Genomic DNA, 17,462 nt, shown 5'->3' on the forward strand with positions numbered 1-17,462 from the left:
TGTTGAGTAAAGGTTGGAAAAAAAAAAAAAATTGTGAGAAATTCTTTCACATCATTTTTTTGCTCTAAATTACACGACCACATTCAAAATTACAAACTAAAAACGATAAATAGTTGATCGAAAAATTTTCAAAGCGTACTGAAACGAGTGTGAAGTAAGTGTATAATACTACGAATCCAACAATAACATGTCGCAAAGAATTGGTATTACAGCTTCAGCCCTTACAAGAGTATGGCATCATGTTGATGTTGCTGCTGATAACAGATCTTTAGGTCGTTTGGCATCGAGTATAGCAATAACATTAATGGGGAAACACAAACCAACATACACACCAAACAGAGATCATGGTGATTATGTGGTGGTCACAAATTGTGCCCATCTTAAAGTTACTGGTAACAAATTGAAAGAGAAAACATATTGGAGTCATACTACTCGTCCAGGTACTTTGAAACTTGTTCCAATGGAAAGAATGATTGATAATAAAGGTTATGGTGAAATTATTAGAAGAGCAGTAAAGGGGATGATTCCAAAAAATAAGCATAGACTTGTTAGAATGGATAGACTAAAACTTTTCGATGGAGATGACCATCCATATAAGGATAATTTGATTGCTTTCGCTGATGAAAACCCTGATATGAGAAACAAACTTGCCGAATTAGAAAAGAATGAAAAGAATAGAGCTGAATTGAGAGAAAAGTATTTATTTCATCAACAATAAATCATATCACTTTTCAAGTTTATCATGTAAATAGAAAAATACAAAGATGATTTATAAATGATATTTATTAAAAGTACAACTGTAATATTTAAATAACTTTCTGCTTTATTTTTTTTTTTTTTCTTTTCTTAATATGTAAGATTTGGTTATCTTATATCGTTTTTTTATTTGTTAAAAACACTCCAATATAATTAAACACGTATACCAGACACAGATCTTTCCGTATACAATCTGGGTGATATATTCATAGCCATCAATTCCTGGAATAATAACTTGGCAGCATATGGAATGTGAATTTGGTAAATGTTGGTTTTATTCTTACAGGATCGACATTCAAATTGATTCTTTTTCAAATTGGCAATCACAGACATCAAGCCACACATTCCACATACATGTACTCTAAAGGCATCAGAAGCCTCCATCAATCTTTCTTTCAAGAATCCTGCAGCACCATGAGCAATCATACAGTCTCTTTCCATCTCACCGAAACGCAACCCACCATCTCTAGATCTACCTTCTACTGGTTGTCTTGTCAAAACTTGCACTGGGCCTCTTGCTCTAGCGTGAATCTTGTCGTCGACCATGTGTCTCAATCTTTGATAATAAGTAGGTCCAAAGAACACTTGAGCCATCAATTTTTTACCTGTGTGACCATTATACATAACTTCAAATCCTCTAGATTGGTATCCGTGATCTCTTAACAATGTAGAAATCTGTTCGGTTGTAACATCAGTAAATGGTGAAGCATCCCCTTCGAAACCAGATAATGACGACACTTTTGACAATAAACATTCAATCAAATGTGCAACCGTCATACGAGATGGAATAGCATGAGGGTTGATAATTAAATCTGGAACAATACCTTCGGCTGTAAAAGGCATATCTTCATGTCTATATGTCACACCAATAGTACCTTTTTGACCGTGTCTCGAGGCAAACTTATCCCCAATTTGTGGAACTTTAGTTGTTCTCATTCTTACTTTTACAAATTTAGCCCCATCACCATTGGTAGTCAATAAGACTTGATCAACAATACCAGATTCTGTACTTCTTAATGGTGTGGAAGCATCTCTCTTGGTATGATATTGTGTTCTTTGACCCAACTCTTCAGCATCGGCCGGTATAGGAGTGGTCTTACCAATAATTATATCTTCACCACTGACTCTCACTCCAGGAGCAATTAACCCATCTTCGTCTAATTTCTCATATGTACCATGTTTCAACCTCAAAGTGTCAGATCTAGTAGGTTTTTCAAAAGTTTCAAGTGCCTTCATACCTTGTCTTTTCTCTATATCCATATAAGATCGGAAAAACAACGATCTGAACAACCCTCTATCAATGGATGATTGGTTCATAATCATGGAATCTTCTTGATTGTAACCGGAATAACATGCAATGGCAACAATAGCATTTTGACCAGCTGGAAGTTCACGGAACTTCAAATACTCCATTGATCTTGTCGTACCTAATGGTTTCTGTGGATAATACAAGATATTTGCCATGGTGTCCATTCTTACAGAATAATTGGTCAAAAACACCCCCATGGCTTGCTTACCCATCGCAGATTGATAAGTATTACGTGGCGATTGATTATGATCTGGGAACGGAATAATTGAAGCAGCAACACCCAATATCATGGATGGGTGAATTTCACAATGGGTGTATGTGTGAGTGCTACCACTAGTAGTTGGTTTAATTCTTTTACCTGGGTCGAGTTCTTGTTCTTCCAATTGTATTTTTTGTTGTTCAGATTCTGATACACTATCTTTAGAAGCCTTTACATCATCTGGTGTCATAGCAATCATTATCGTTTCTTCTTCTTCTGCATCCACATATTCAACAATACCATCGGCAACTAAAGAAGACCAAGTGTATCTTGTATTGTCATAATCTTCATCATCTTCATCCAATTCATCTGATCTCAACAATTGTTTAATGTGTTCTTTGGTGATCTTCAATTCCCCTTTGGTTTCAGACTCTGGATTATCGTCAACAATGAAAAGTGGACGGTAAACACGACCAGCATCAGTGAAGATTTTGAATTCTTTTTCTCTAATATCTCTAATGATTGATACTTCTGGAGACAAATCACCACTTCTTCTTAATTCACGCATGAAATCAACTAATGCTGCTGGATCTCTATGAACACCGACCCAAACACCATTGACAAACACTCTAGTTGAATCAGGAGCATTTGAAGGAACATAATCTTCCAACACTTCCAAACCATAATCTCTTAAAAACCCTAAAATTGGTTCTGAAGGAGTACCAACAGAAATACATGTCATTAATGACAAGTTCTTGACTAACCCACACGCTTGACCTTCTGGAGTTTCTGCGGGACACACCAACCCCCAATGGGTATTGTGCAACTGTCTTGGTTTGGCAATCTTACCATCTCTTCCAATTGGAGTATTTGTTCTTCTTAAATGCGACAAAGTAGATGAGTATGTATAACGATTTAAAACTTGGGAAACACCAGCTCTAGAACTCATGGCTTTTCTTTGTTCACCCCAGTTACCAGTAGCCAACGAGTATCTTAACCCATCAGTGATTGTCTGTGATTTGACTGCCAAAGTGACATTAAAGTCTCCACCATTTTCAACACATCTTTGCATATAATTATAGATATCTTTAGTCAATTTTTTGAATAAAATACGGAACAAGTTTGCCAATAAGGGACCTGCCAAATCCAATCTTTTTTTACCAAAATGATCTCTATCATCAGGTTCTTTTCTTTCCAAGGCACATAATAACAATCTATTCACCATATAACCTAAAAAGAACGCCTTTCTAGTTTCAAATCCTTCTTCTTGAGTGATGTTTGGTAATAATTCCTTTTGAAGAATATCCTTGGCATATTGAATACGTTTTTCTCTTCTAATACCCAATACCCCTCTTCTACCAATAAAATCAAGGGCAACCTCACGTTCTTGAATAACAAACCCTTCTTCAACACAAGGCTTCAACATTTCCAACATTTGCCAATCATTGGCATCATAACATATATGTTCCAAAATATCCCCATCAGGAACAACCCCTAAAGCTCTAAATACAATCACAATAGGAATATCTTCTTTAATATATGGTAAAGTTGCTTTAATGGTTCTTCCAGAAACTCCCTTTTCATCTCTACCGTATAATTTAATTTGCATTGAAGAAATTAATCTGGATCCCTTTTCAATAGCTGATCTGATTTCAGCAACATGAGATATAGGTGATGGGGCAGCTTTTTTAAATACTTGAACAATATTGGCTGCACTTCTTTCTTGAGCAATTAAAACTTTTTCTGACCCATTAATGACAAAATATCCACCCATATCATAAGGACATTCTTTCAATTCATAAAACTCATGTTCAGCCAAATCTCTTAACATACAAAACTTTGATCTCAACATGATAGGAACTTTACCCAAGAAAACTTTAGTTTCAGTATCTTTATCGGGTTCTTCTTGAATCCATTCTAATTCATTATCTTTCCGTTTATTATCATCAGATTTGAAAACTTTACTAGTCATATCAACATATAATGGTGAAGAATATGTCAAATTACGAAGTCTAGCTTCTTGAGGGAAAACTGCATGAGTCGAACCATCACCTTCAGTTTGTGATGGTTTAGAAATATAAATTTTCCCAAATGTAATTTCATAACGTTTATTTTCATGATCTTTTTCAGAAGTATGTTGAGCTGGTTGATCTAAAATTAAATGAGAATCTTCCCACACTAATTCTTGAATACTGGTTTCAACAAATTCATCAAATGAATCAAGTTGTTGAGATACCAATCCTTTTTCTTGAAAAAATGAAGTAATAACCGTCCAACAATCTTCTTGAGTAATAGGTTCATCTATACTATCGTATTGATATGGATCAGCCATAGATTCATCAGCAGACATGATTGATGAGAATGTGTGATTTAGGGGAGGGGAAGGAGGAGGAGGAGGGTTGAAAGGCAAATATGAACTTAGTTGGGTCTTCCTTTTTTTTTTTTTTCGATTATTAATTTGTTTATTAGTGAAATTTTTCTTTTGAGTTGTTGTTGTTGTTGTTGAACATAATCACACGACCATCATATAATATCAGAAAGAACAAAACCAGAAAAGAAAAATTTTTTAATACTGGTACTGGTGCTTACTCTATCTACATTCATAATTCTATAATTCCAATAATTCCCCTTAAAAAGCATGGAAGGAAATATTAGAAGCAGTAGATTGGTTGCTTCTATTTGGAAGTCATTTACTAGAAATTTACATTATAAACCATTACCACCAAATAAATATCCTAAAGTTAATGTTAATGATGTTGATTTAAATCCACCAAGATATGGGTTCAGAAGAATTAGACCACCAATTATAGCACAATCACCAACTAAAACGTTATTTCCCAGTGTTGAAATAGCCAAAAAATATATTGAAGAAGGGAAAAGAGTACCTAATAGATTTATGGATCAATTTGGTTCTGATCATGCCCGTAAAGAATTTGAAGAATTTCAAGAGAAATTAGCATTAGAAGAACCACATTTTAAAATTGGTGGTAAACAAATTTATTTCCCTCAGGGGAGAATTTGTTTATTAAGATCTAATGCTAAACATACTCCATATCAAGCAAAATTTTTGGTTCCTAAAAGTATGAATAAAATGGATTTAAGAGATTATTTATGGCATATATATGGATTAAGAGCATTGAATATTACGGTTCAATTACAACCAGCAAGATGGAAAAGAAGTCCTTATGGTCTTGGACGTTATAGATCTCCTCAATTAAAGAAAATGACGGTTGATATGATGGAACCATTTATTTGGCCAGAAGTTCCTCAAGAAAAACTTGATCTTCTCAAGATTCAAAAAGATAATAGTTTGAAAACAGTTCAACAAAATACTGCTGTTGGTTCTGATAAATTTAAACCTTTGGATGTTTATGATGGAATGTATAAAGAAAAAGTCCAACCACAAAGACTTGTTTCAGAAAAATTCAAACGTAAAGCTGAGAAGAATATTAAATTATATAATAAAATTGTACAATCTAGACTGGATAGAAAACTGCTTGAAAAGTATTTGGGATTATAATAATAAGATAGTACAAATTGATTTTAAAGTTGAAATTAATTTTTCATGTAAATAGATGAAAGAAGAAAAGAAAGATATTCAACCACATTTGTATAAAGGGGGTATATATATATATATATACTTGTGTAAAAAAATAAAACCAATTTAAAAAACTATACAAATCCAATTAAACCAAAAACATTAATAACAATAATAGTAATTACAACAACTTAAAAAATAGAAATATAAACCAACATGAATCAAAAAAAAAAAAAAATATAACCCTGATAAAAAATCATATTGAATATCTGTATGATTTCATTTTTGAAAGAATAACAATAATAAAAAAAAAAAAATTCACCAAATTCTAACTTACCAAAAGAAACCTTTCCTCTTATTTACTTGAGTACTATCTGTGTCAGGAGTAACATTAACAACATCAAATTCATTATCGGCATTATTAGTTTTATTATCAAGTTCATTAATATCCCTGGTATTATTTGTCCCTCCTGTAAATTTATTCTTCATATTCATAACCATTACAAAAGAATCCAAAACATTTGAATAATCTGTATTGTTATTACCATTAGTTGTTGTTGTATTATTGTTGTTGTTGTTTCTTTCATTTGGTGATATTTGATTATTCTTATTAAACAAATATTTTAATCTTTCAATCAGGATAAAATTTAATGGATTAATTGAAAATTTCCTAATACAATCAATATGTTGTTCAATAAATGGTTTAATATAACTAAAATATAATAATCCTGCTCCATTAGAAGTGAATTTTTTCCATTCAATAGTATTATCAAAAGTTGAATTGGCATCAACTTCTTGTTTAATTGATATCATAGGGATAATTAACCAAATATTAAAAATTAATCTAAAAATTGAATAACCAGGTATAATATATTTTAAAAATAAAATATTTTCTAGTAAAGAAATTATAGCAATGACAATCCAATATATAAACCATTTTTGAATAGAAATTAAATGAATTTGTAATGCTCTTTCATCATTGATACTAATGTTGGAGGAAGATGATGATGATGATGTTGTTGTTGATGACGATTTATCATTGAGATCAGAATTTGTAGTTCCACTTAAATTTCTATTATAAAGATAATTCAAAGGTACAGTGAATCCACCAATTTTTAAATTTTGAGATGCAAGGGAATTAGTAACTCTGGTATAATCTTCAAATGCTCTACATGAAGCAAGAACTGGGTATATAGTAGCTACTGCCACACTAATTGTATAGAAAACATAGATATGTTAGTTTTCAATGTCTTTTCGGTTTCAAATATTAAACTAAAAAACCCCATTGATATCAAAATACAATATATATCTTGTTATGTATTTATAACAAGTGGTTGTTGATAACAAGATTTCTAAGTAAAAGTATTGAAGACAATACTAAACGTACCTTAAAGTTGAAATAAAACCCATAATAGGAGACTAAAGGGGTTAAGGAAACTAGTAATGATAGTTGAAGTGAAAACAAGATGAATAACTATGTGGTTGATTGATATATATTTGACTTGACTGTGGCAAAAAAAAAAAAAAAAAAAAAAAAAAAAGAGGAAAATAAGTAAGTAAGTAGAATAAGGGGGATATATATATATATAATTAATTCGTTGCTTTTGTGGTTTCAAAAAAGGAGAGCACTTTAAATATAGTCGTTGTAGTAGTAGTAGTAGTGTAGTATCAAAATATAATGGGGTGGGTCGTGTATATTATACAAACAACGATAAGATAAGATAAAACTAAAACTAAGCTAAAAAATATGTTATGATTGCCTATACAACTTAAGTAAGCAACATTTTACCTCTTCTATTTTAAAGTTGGTTTGTAACGTTAATGTCTTTCAATATATAATATCTATATAATTAAAGTAAAATAAAATAAATAAATAAATAAATAAACAAAAAAGTAAGTAAGTAAGCACCAGAAGTTAAACATCATATTAGATGTCGTATCCACGTTTTTTCAATTGTTCATAATTCCAATCCCAAGTTTCTTTAGAATATTGAGTATTAGAAGCAATCTTACTAGGTTCATCGATTTTACCTCCAGTAACTAAATATTCACCATTTTCTTTTAATGTCAAAGATGGATCTAAAGCAGCTCTTAAAGTTGCTAAAGAACCTTCTTCATTTGATACACCAATAAGTTTATCTGAAAGAGCAAATATACCTCTTGCTCCAATACCAATAATTGGGATATTTTTCCAATGATTATATAATTCTGTTCCTAAAATAACCCCAGGATGGACAGATACTGATAAAATATCGGGATAATGATTAGCCAATTCTTTAGCAAATTGAATTTGTGATGATTTGGCAATACCATATCTAACCCAAGTGAAAATACTATTAGGGAATTTATCCAATTTATTTTGTTCCGGAGTGAAATGTTTAAATTGGAAATTATGTCCAATAGAAGCTAAATTAATAATTCTTGGAGTAACTCCAATTTTAATTGCTGATTGTAAAAATGGTAATAATTTCAATGTTAATAAATAATGAGCCACAAAATTAACTTGATATTGAATTTCATAATCATCTTTAGTAATTTCATAAGGAACTCCCATTAATCCAGCATTATTAATTAAAACATCTAAAATTTTCTCTTTTTCAGAAAATTTAGCAACTGCTTTAATTACCGTAGAAAGATCTAATAAATCAATATGAATATAATTTAATTCACCTAATGGATGTTTAATAGTTTCTTTATCTTTAGATTGTCTCTTTTCTGCTTCAATTTTAATATCATCAATTGCTTTCAATACTTTGGATTCAGTTCTACCAGCAACATAAACAATATATCCATGTAAATATAAATGAAGAACTGTATACCAACCAATACCTGAATTTCCTCCAGTGATAAAAACTACTTTTCTGGTTTCTTTTGGATCATAATAAGGTGCTGTAGATGGATCAAAAAACCCACTCTTATTAACGAATGGCATAATTCTATTTATATGAATGGACAGAGAGAGAGAGAATTAAAAAAAAAAAAAAAAAAAAAAAAAAATTTTTGGAACTATCTTTCTTTCGTTGTTGTTTTATATTAAAATCTTTTTTTGATTCTTTCAATTCTCTTTTGTGGATCTTTTCTTTTCTTTTTAATCTTTTTTTTTTTCCTTTTTCCTTTTATAGTAGTAGTACTAGTAGTAGTAGTAGTAGTATATAATAATAATAATAATAATAATTGAGTTATTAAGAACAATTTCTTTAAGCAGCTTTCACATGCTAAAAAAGGTTTACAATTGTGGTGATATTAGGGGGTAGGAAGAAATAAATAGGTGGTATTAATTAATTGTTAAACCCCGATTATTGCAGCTTTTTGACGAGGTTTATTGGTGAAACGATAATATACCCAAGGTGGGGATGATGATGACACGTATCACTACTACCACCACCACCACCACAGTTAAAAAGAAAAAGGTTAAATTCTAAATTTGACGAAGTGAAGTTTAGCAAAACGGAAATCATTAGTTGTCAAAGAAGACCAACTTTAATCATTATCCCCGGATGTATTTGGTGTAGAAAGTAAGAAGTAATAAATAACTCTCTCTGCTAAGATGTATCCCATGGTTTTGGAATCATATGAAAGTCCTATAGGTGCAGAGTGGATAAGTTGTTTTTTTTCAAAAATATGTTTGATGTATACTACCCACGGTAGTTGTGATATAAATAATATAATATAGGGCTGTGACGATAGATAGTATCGGTTGATCTAATGAAATGCAAAAGTGAAAACAATTTGAAAGAAAATGAGCTGATATTGGCATATATTGTCTTCTTTTCATTGTTCAATGTTTGGTAGCAATTTTGACATAGTTGACAATTATGCTTGGGGTAGTGGCCGAAACCAAGAAAGAAAGATCAACAATTAACTCAATTCTCTAAATAGTTTTGCTGTTCATTGGCTTAAAAAGAAATGAGCCACCGGTCTATTGGCCAAAAAAAACAACGCCATTTTATTGGTAATTGTATGATTATTGTTGGTTTTAGGATATTAGAAGAACGAAAAAAAAGGAAAATCACAAGCCCATGATACACCAAAAAACAACCCATTTCTTGCCTGATTTTATTTTACTATTATTATTCCTTTTTCTTTTTTTTTTTTGATTTGTCATAGTAAAAGTGATGTCATTATTCAAGCTTTACCCTTTGTTAAGATAAAATTCATAAAACAGTTAATCAAGGAAATAAAATGAAAAGAAAGCCGATGTGTGTAGTAGAGATATACAACTACTACTACCACTACTGTTGAATATTCTCCCAATCAAACTCTAATCCCCCGGAGGATAAACTTACAAATCCACCCCGGCGGTATTCGTTTTTAGTAGTCAAGAAAACAAAAAAAAAAAAAATGGCCAATTCTGGTTCAATTGTGGGGATAGTAATAAGTACTTATTGTGTAATCTTTCTCTGTGTGTATGTCATCGGAGTTGAGAGAATTTACGACAAAAAAGGAGTGTTAAATAATAATAATAATAATAATAATGGCCATAAAAAAAGGACACTACCACTATTAAATATCACACATAATAATTCTATTGGCACAAGATAATAATAATAATGACATTACCAATTAATAATCCTCCAAAAAATTCTTTGTTTGAGATTATTATCTATTATCTAGTGATATCAAGACCCACAAAGGAAAGATATTAATTATATATGATTTGTGTGTGTGTGTGTGGGTGTGTTTTTGTGGGTACGTCCGTATATTTAAATTGAATAAGGTACTAAAAGACAAAAAAAAAAAAAGAAAAATTCATGATCTAACGAGAACAATAATCAAAAAGAAAATGAGGAGATACAAAAAAAAATATATAGTGAATGCAAGAATGGTCTTATTACTTTCACTGGTTGCTGTTTATGCAATGTAGGTTAAAGGTTAAGAATGATTGAAATGGAAATAACTCGTGACTGATTCTTTTCATATTCTTTTTCTTACTTTCTAGTATGTATCTTGGATGTTGACAGTTTCAAAACTGTAAAAAAACAAGGTTAAAAACAAGGTTAAACAGGAGGAGGAGGAGCAGGAGCAGGGGGGGAGATTATTATGTTAAAGAGTTGTTGTTATGAAACGTTTTTTTTTTATCTTCTTTTTTTTTGATATAAGCTTTTTTTTTTGGTTCTTTCATTTGATTGATTGATTCGAGGACCTGTTAGTTAGTTGAATTGGTAACAGAGTGAGTAAAACAATAAACAGTTCTAGAAATGGAGGGAGGGGGGAGAAAATAATTTTCAAGTAAATGGTTAAACTAAATATCACATTGAATTGAAATAGGAGTAAAGTGGAGAGACAAAGAAGCAGAAGCAGAAGTAGTTTGAACTGAAGAGTTTTAGATTTGTAGTTGATGAAACAACAAAAACATTAGTGTATGTATGGCTTATGGTGGTGATTGTGGTCCCCCTCCTCCCCTCTTCTTCTCCTTCTCCTCCTCCTCCTCCTCCCTTATCGTATTTATTTTTCTACTAGTTTGTTTGATTTTTTTTCCCCACTTTTTAACAAATAGTTATCTCTTCTCTTCACTTGTCTTACGGAATCATGTACCCAGCCTTCATGGCACCACATTTTCAATCTTCCTTTTGCAGTCTCTCTGGTTTTTGTCCTTCAATTGTAACTAAATACTACCAGATTCATCACCTTATCTAGTTGCAGATTTCTCCATTTGTGTATTTTGATCCCACACAAATGAGTATTTCAAGTAATTGTCAGTTAATTTGCATTTGTTAATTAATCCACAGTAGGCTAGCATATTTAGTTACGTCACTCCTTGCTTTGCTGTTGCTTTTACTTTCTTTTTTTCTTTTTTGTATGCTATATATATATTTTTTTTTAGTTCAATTATCCCTTCTCTCTAATATACATTGCTTTCAAATATGTTCTAATTGTTCTCTCATTGTTTGACAATTGGTTACAATACTTTTAGATATATTTTCTTCTAACCTTTGTACGTTCCCCTCCTCTCTCCTTTTCATTGACTCTAGTTGATTTGCTTCATATTGCTACTGATAATTCATTCCCAGAACTCAAAGGGGGGAACAAACCAAATTTATCAGATTTAAGAAGACTTTTTTTTTTGGCAATTTTTAAAAATGTATTTTGCCACCGTGGGGGGAAAAAGCCACTACTTTTTATTTGTTGAGTTATATTCCAGATGGTATTTACAGTTAAGGGTAACGATCTCAATTGGTGATCATTTGCTTCAATAATAATTAGTAATCAGTAATATATTATCCTTCTCCACAATTGATAAGTTATGTATGATTATGCATTTTCAGTAAAAGAGAATTATTATTATTATTATTTTTTCTTATCAGTTTCATTAGTTGTTATTAGGGGTTACGCAGGTATACTTCCTCATATATAAAGTATTATCAGAAGTAAGTAATAAATAATAATCCTAGTAATACGGAGTCTCCAAGTAGTTCAATTTATTGTTTCTCCTCCAGTTATACTACTACTACTACTACTACTACTATTGTAACTATTGTTTGATTATTTTAGAACAATAAAAGATAAAGGATAAAGTTTCAACTCTCAAAGTCGAGATGGAAAAAGGAGTTCGCAATTGATCAAATTTCTTAAAGGTTAATTTTACCCGAATCACTCTCACTCATTCAATTTTTGAAGGGTGAGAAAAAAAATCAAATAAAAATAAAAAATTCCTCTGCAATATAAATATACATTGATATCTCCCTTAAATTTTATAAATCAAGAAATTTTCCTCTTTTTAAAATTTTTCTAGATTTTCATATTTTTTAATTGACTTTACTTATCAATTTATTTTGACACCTATTCATTTAACTTTATTTGCTGTTTTCATTTTGCCACTGCAATTACAATTACAACTACAACTACAACTACTACTGCCACTACTACTTATCTAATCTTATTCAACTATTAATTCAAACTTCTACATATATTATCCAAGATGTCTATGAAAGCTTTAGGTTTAAATGCCACCAAAACCATATTTGCCAAACAAGCTGAATTAACTCGACCAGTACAATCAGTTCTTAATTTCAAACGAGAACCAGAAAAATCATTAGACCAAGTATTGACTAGATCAGATCAAGAATTGGGAGGTTACTCTACTGTCAATTTTGATATTGATCCTAAAGAACATTGTGGTCATTTTTATGGTAATTTAAGTTTAGATTTACCTAAAGATAATCCTCAAGTGACCAGATCAGGTTATGCCATGTTTAGAACTAAAGATCAAAATCAATCTTGGTTATTTGGTGATTCATTTTGGGATTGGACTAATTATTCATCATTAGTATTAAGAGTTAAAGGTGATAGAAGAAAATATTTGGTCAATATTCAAGCTAATACTCCTTTGGTTACTGATTTATTCCAACATCGATTATTCTTAAATCATCCAGGACAATGGGAGACGGTGGTTATTCCTTTGAATGATTTTGTCATGACTAATTGGGGGGTAATTCAAGATGGTAGTGAATTAAATAAAGGTGAAGTTAAATCTGTTGGTATTGGTTTATTGGATAAACATTATGGTCCATATTCTTTAAAAATTGATTGGATTAAAGTTATGACTGGTGCTGAAGTTGCTAAAGTGGCTACTAAATCCAGAATGGAAAGATTACACTCGTGAGTTATTAATTGATGCTATTCTCCTTCCCCCTCTCTTGGATCAAGAATAAAATTTTTGGGAAGGAATGAAAGAAAAAAATTTAGATGAAGAAGTAAATACACATCAAGAGTTAAGACATTTCAATGAATTGTGTAACAACAGTGGGTTCTCCCCTATTCGATTGGCCATATGAACATTAAGTTATAAATGAAAATAACAGAGAGGAAAGCTTGTTTTTGTCTTGTGTTTTGTTTATTATTGCAATACCTCACAAATAAGGATTGTATTGTTAAGTATTCAGAGTTTTTTGCTGGTTAAATTTGTTCATTCTACGCTGGTACGTCAAGAATAAATAGTGGTTTGTATATATTATATATACGGGGTAAATAAAGAAATAAATATGTTTATCATAAAAAGAATGTCATGAAATCCAATAAATTAAGAATGAGTCTTTTTGTATGTATGTGTTTTGCAACTTAGGGCTATAGCCCTAATTTTCATTTACCCGGTGTAAAACCAGTTGTTATTTAGTTTTTGTTTCGCATGGCCAATGTTGTTTATAAAAAAAATTTCAAGTTTTCCAAAAAAAAAAAATAACACATATCACAACACTTTTTTTGTTTTTTTTTCTTTTATTAACTAAATACAATTATAAATCACAAAAAATGGCAAGAGGCCCGTATGTCATCATCATATAATGATACTTCATATCTTTGTTATTTCAAAGATTTGTTGTTATTGTTGTTATGTATGAGTGAAAAATTAATGGAGTACACCAGGGAATATGATGGAAATCTAACAATTTCTTGATTATTTTTTTTGGGCTGGGAAACATTGACAAAATAAAAATAATCAAACCCATGTATATTTAAGGATTCAGTTCTTTTATATCATGGTATACCAGTTAAAGCTTTTAGTTTTAACTTGGATGGGAGCCTTGTCGTGATTCATAATATGTTGTTAATTTTGGAGAGGTATACTTCTATAATATATACAGAAACGAAGAGTATCAAACTTGGTTTTTTTTCTGGATTATATTTTATAGAATATAAAAAGTTGGTTGTTGTTTTTTTGGTTGAATGTTGTATCGATATGTTTGAACAATGTTTGCCAAATATACTTTAACTGTCCAAATATTAACACATTTATTATTGAATCTATCGACGTAGACTTATTTTTTTTTTTTTGTCTTAATTTTTCACTCTTATTCACTTCAAACTTTCAAAGACACTAACAATTATCTGTTTTTAATATAGAAAGAAACATTTGAAAAGATTAGCAGCTCCATCTCATTGGATGTTGGACAAATTGTCCGGTACTTATGCTCCAAGACAATCTGCTGGTCCACACAAATTGAGAGAATCATTACCATTGGTTGTCTTTTTAAGAAACAGATTGAAGTATGCTTTGAATGGTAGAGAAGTCAAAGCCATCATGATGCAACAACACGTTCAAGTTGACGGGAAAGTCAGAACCGATACCACTTACCCAGCTGGTTTTATGGATGTCATTACTTTAGAAGCTACTAATGAACATTTCAGATTAGTTTACGATGTTAAAGGTAAATTTGCTGTTCATAGAATCTCTGCTGAAGAAGCTTCCTACAAATTGGGTAAAGTTAAAAAAGTCCAATTAGGTAAAAAAGGTGTTCCATACGTTGTTACCCACGACGGTAGAACTATCAGATACCCAGATCCATTGATTAGAGCTAATGATACTGTTAAAATCGATTTGGCCACTGGTAAAATTGATGATTTCATCAAATTCGACACTGGTAGATTAGTTATGGTTACTGGTGGTAGAAATTTGGGTAGAGTTGGTGTTATTGTCCACAGAGAAAAACACGAAGGAGGTTTCGATTTGGTCCACATTAAAGATGCTTTGGAAAACACTTTTGTCACCAGATTGTCTAACGTTTTCGTTATTGGTACCGAAGCTGGTAAACCATGGGTTTCATTACCAAAGGGTAAAGGTATTAAATTGAGTATTTCTGAAGAAAGAGACAGAAGAAGAGCTCAACAAGGGTTATAAGTTTAATTCAATTATATGTTTGTTTGTATATACTTACAAATCTAGGGTTTCTTTTTGTATTCTCTATGTATATAAATTAAACCTAGAGAAAATTTTAATATTTTAATGTAACATTATTTTTATATTTGGGATTCGAAAAAGGGAATAATGTGAATTTTAATTGTAAGATGAAAAACGTGGTTAAACTGATTCGGTAATTATCAATTCGGTTGTTGTTGTTGATATTGATGTTGTTTATCTATGAGGCCGTTTTATATACAGGATTTTTGTGTAGTTAATCGAACACAAGCAAATGAAACGAAAAGGAAACGAATTTTGATACATCACCTTTTTCTCCCACCAACCAACCACATCCATCTCCAAATCGAATAAACTACAATAGTTTGGTTTTCCTTTTTTTTTTTTTTGCATGAATTTGGATTATACCTGTCAAAACAAATCAATTGATTTATAATAATAATAGTATTTTTTTTCTTTTTGGTTTTTTTTATTTCTTGAAATATAATTTATCCAAGTCCGTTTAACAAACTTTCAGATATAGCAACTAAAAATAAAGACAACAACAACAACAACAGCAACAACAACTTTCCTACCATGACATCTAGATATAGAGTAGAATATGCATTAAAAAGTCATCGTCGTGACGAATTTATTGAATGGATCAAAGGATTATTAGCCACACCGTTTGTTTTACATGCTGATGATTCTCATGCTGATGCTCAAATCGTGGCTGAAAATTGTCAAAGTCGATATTATGAGATTTTTAAAGATGTTGAAAATTTAGTTAAACAAACAATTTTTCTAGATGAATTAAATGAACTTGATCCAAAGAAAAAATCAACTAGTCGATTACGAACTTTAGTACCGTCGTTGGGGAAATTTTTCACTGAATTACCATTAGCTGATGCATTTTTATTAGAAGATGAACGAAGAGCAATTTCAAAAAGAAGATTGGTTAGTCCTTCATTTAATGATGTAAGAATGATACTTAATACAGCACAAATTATGGCTCTTACTAATATCTATAAACAAACGGAAAACATCAATAATAATAATAATAATAATAATAATAATAATACTGACGATGGCATAAATAACAAGCAGCAACAACAAAAGTTGAAATTGATTACATTTGATGGGGATGTGACGTTATATGAAGATGGGAAATCATTAGATGAAAATAGTGAAGTTGTTCAACGATTAGTTAAATTGTTATCATTAGGATTATATGTTGGTGTTGTTACTGCTGCCGGATATCCTCGTCAAACTGGAGCAGAAAAATATTATGAACGATTAAAAGGATTAATTGATCATTTAAATAGTAATCATTGTATTTTGAAAACTTATCAAAAGGAAAATTTATTAGTTATGGGAGCAGAATCAAATTATTTATTCCGATATAATAATGAAATGAAAGGATTAAAATTTATTGATGATGAAGAATGGTTTTTACCCCAAGTGAGGAACTGGGATATTGGTAAAATTAATTATATTATGGATACTCTTTATAAGCATTTGATTTATTTAAGAAATAATTTCAATTTAGAAGATTCAACCACCATAATTAAAAAGGAAAGATCGGTGGGGATTATACCAAATTCTGGTTGTCGAATCTTACGTGAACAATTGGAAGAAATGGTATTATCATGTTCAAGAAAATTAAATACCATTCTTACTTCATCATCAAATTTTGCCGATTCTACTGAAGCTCTTTGTGTTGATGATATTAAAGTTTGTGCCTTTAATGGTGGTAGTGATGTTTGGGTAGATATTGGTGATAAAGCATTAGGAGTAGAATCACTTCAGAAATACATTTGTCATGATGAAACATTCGATCATGTTTGTCCTATTGGTAAATCAGAAAGTTTACATATTGGTGATCAATTTGCTAGTTTGGGTGCTAATGATTTTAAGGCAAGATTAAGTGCTTGTACAGTGTGGATCGCCAGTCCTAGAGAAACTGTTGCCATTTTAGACGATTTAATTGATTTTATAGAAGGTTAGAATAATATATACATTGTTGCATGGAACTTGTGATACACTTTTT

The 17,462-nt window shown here is 30.8% G+C and overlaps 8 protein-coding genes across 8 annotated transcripts; 5 read left to right on the forward strand and 3 right to left on the reverse strand. All coding sequences in view use genetic code 12, as the record gives it.

Annotated features, from left to right (window-relative positions):
- Window positions 1-187: 187 nt before the first annotated feature.
- Window positions 188-718, forward strand: CD36_01450 (mitochondrial 54S ribosomal protein YmL23; the record flags this gene model as incomplete). The annotated part of the gene is made up of 1 exon (XM_002416777.1): window positions 188-718. One exon carries the CDS (start codon window positions 188-190, stop codon window positions 716-718), a length of 531 nt encoding a protein of 176 aa, XP_002416822.1.
- A 191-nt stretch (window positions 719-909) lies between these two features.
- CD36_01460 (DNA-dependent RNA polymerase II component, putative) lies at window positions 910-4,614 on the reverse strand (the record flags this gene model as incomplete). Its single annotated transcript, XM_002416778.1, has 1 exon — window positions 910-4,614. The coding sequence occupies one exon, from the start codon at window positions 4,612-4,614 to the stop codon at window positions 910-912; it is 3,705 nt and encodes a 1,234-aa protein (XP_002416823.1).
- A 288-nt stretch (window positions 4,615-4,902) lies between these two features.
- On the forward strand, window positions 4,903-5,784 carry CD36_01470 (mitochondrial 54S ribosomal protein YmL41; the record flags this gene model as incomplete). The annotated part of the gene is made up of 1 exon (XM_002416779.1): window positions 4,903-5,784. One exon carries the CDS (start codon window positions 4,903-4,905, stop codon window positions 5,782-5,784), a length of 882 nt encoding a protein of 293 aa, XP_002416824.1.
- A 351-nt stretch (window positions 5,785-6,135) lies between these two features.
- Window positions 6,136-7,212, reverse strand: CD36_01480 (conserved hypothetical protein; the record flags this gene model as incomplete). Its single annotated transcript, XM_002416780.1, has 2 exons — window positions 6,136-7,012; window positions 7,190-7,212. The coding sequence occupies 2 exons, from the start codon at window positions 7,210-7,212 to the stop codon at window positions 6,136-6,138; spliced, it is 900 nt and encodes a 299-aa protein (XP_002416825.1).
- Window positions 7,213-7,729: 517 nt separating this feature from the next.
- On the reverse strand, window positions 7,730-8,734 carry CD36_01490 (short-chain dehydrogenase/reductase family member, putative; the record flags this gene model as incomplete). Its single annotated transcript, XM_002416781.1, has 1 exon — window positions 7,730-8,734. One exon carries the CDS (start codon window positions 8,732-8,734, stop codon window positions 7,730-7,732), a length of 1,005 nt encoding a protein of 334 aa, XP_002416826.1.
- Window positions 8,735-12,721: 3,987 nt separating this feature from the next.
- CD36_01500 (mitochondrial complex I assembly chaperone, putative) lies at window positions 12,722-13,405 on the forward strand (the record flags this gene model as incomplete). The annotated part of the gene is made up of 1 exon (XM_002416782.1): window positions 12,722-13,405. One exon carries the CDS (start codon window positions 12,722-12,724, stop codon window positions 13,403-13,405), a length of 684 nt encoding a protein of 227 aa, XP_002416827.1.
- Window positions 13,406-14,049: 644 nt separating this feature from the next.
- Window positions 14,050-15,415, forward strand: CD36_01510 (40S ribosomal protein S4; the record flags this gene model as incomplete). The annotated part of the gene is made up of 2 exons (XM_002416783.1): window positions 14,050-14,063; window positions 14,641-15,415. 2 exons carry the CDS (start codon window positions 14,050-14,052, stop codon window positions 15,413-15,415), a joined length of 789 nt encoding a protein of 262 aa, XP_002416828.1.
- A 594-nt stretch (window positions 15,416-16,009) lies between these two features.
- On the forward strand, window positions 16,010-17,419 carry CD36_01520 (inosine 5'-monophosphate (IMP)-specific 5'-nucleotidase, putative; the record flags this gene model as incomplete). The annotated part of the gene is made up of 1 exon (XM_002416784.1): window positions 16,010-17,419. One exon carries the CDS (start codon window positions 16,010-16,012, stop codon window positions 17,417-17,419), a length of 1,410 nt encoding a protein of 469 aa, XP_002416829.1.
- Window positions 17,420-17,462: the final 43 nt, after the last annotated feature.

Source organism: Candida dubliniensis, chromosome 1 (genome assembly GCF_000026945.1).
Source record: "Candida dubliniensis CD36 chromosome 1, complete sequence".
In the NCBI taxonomy this organism is placed as follows: domain Eukaryota; kingdom Fungi; phylum Ascomycota; class Pichiomycetes; order Serinales; family Debaryomycetaceae; genus Candida; species Candida dubliniensis.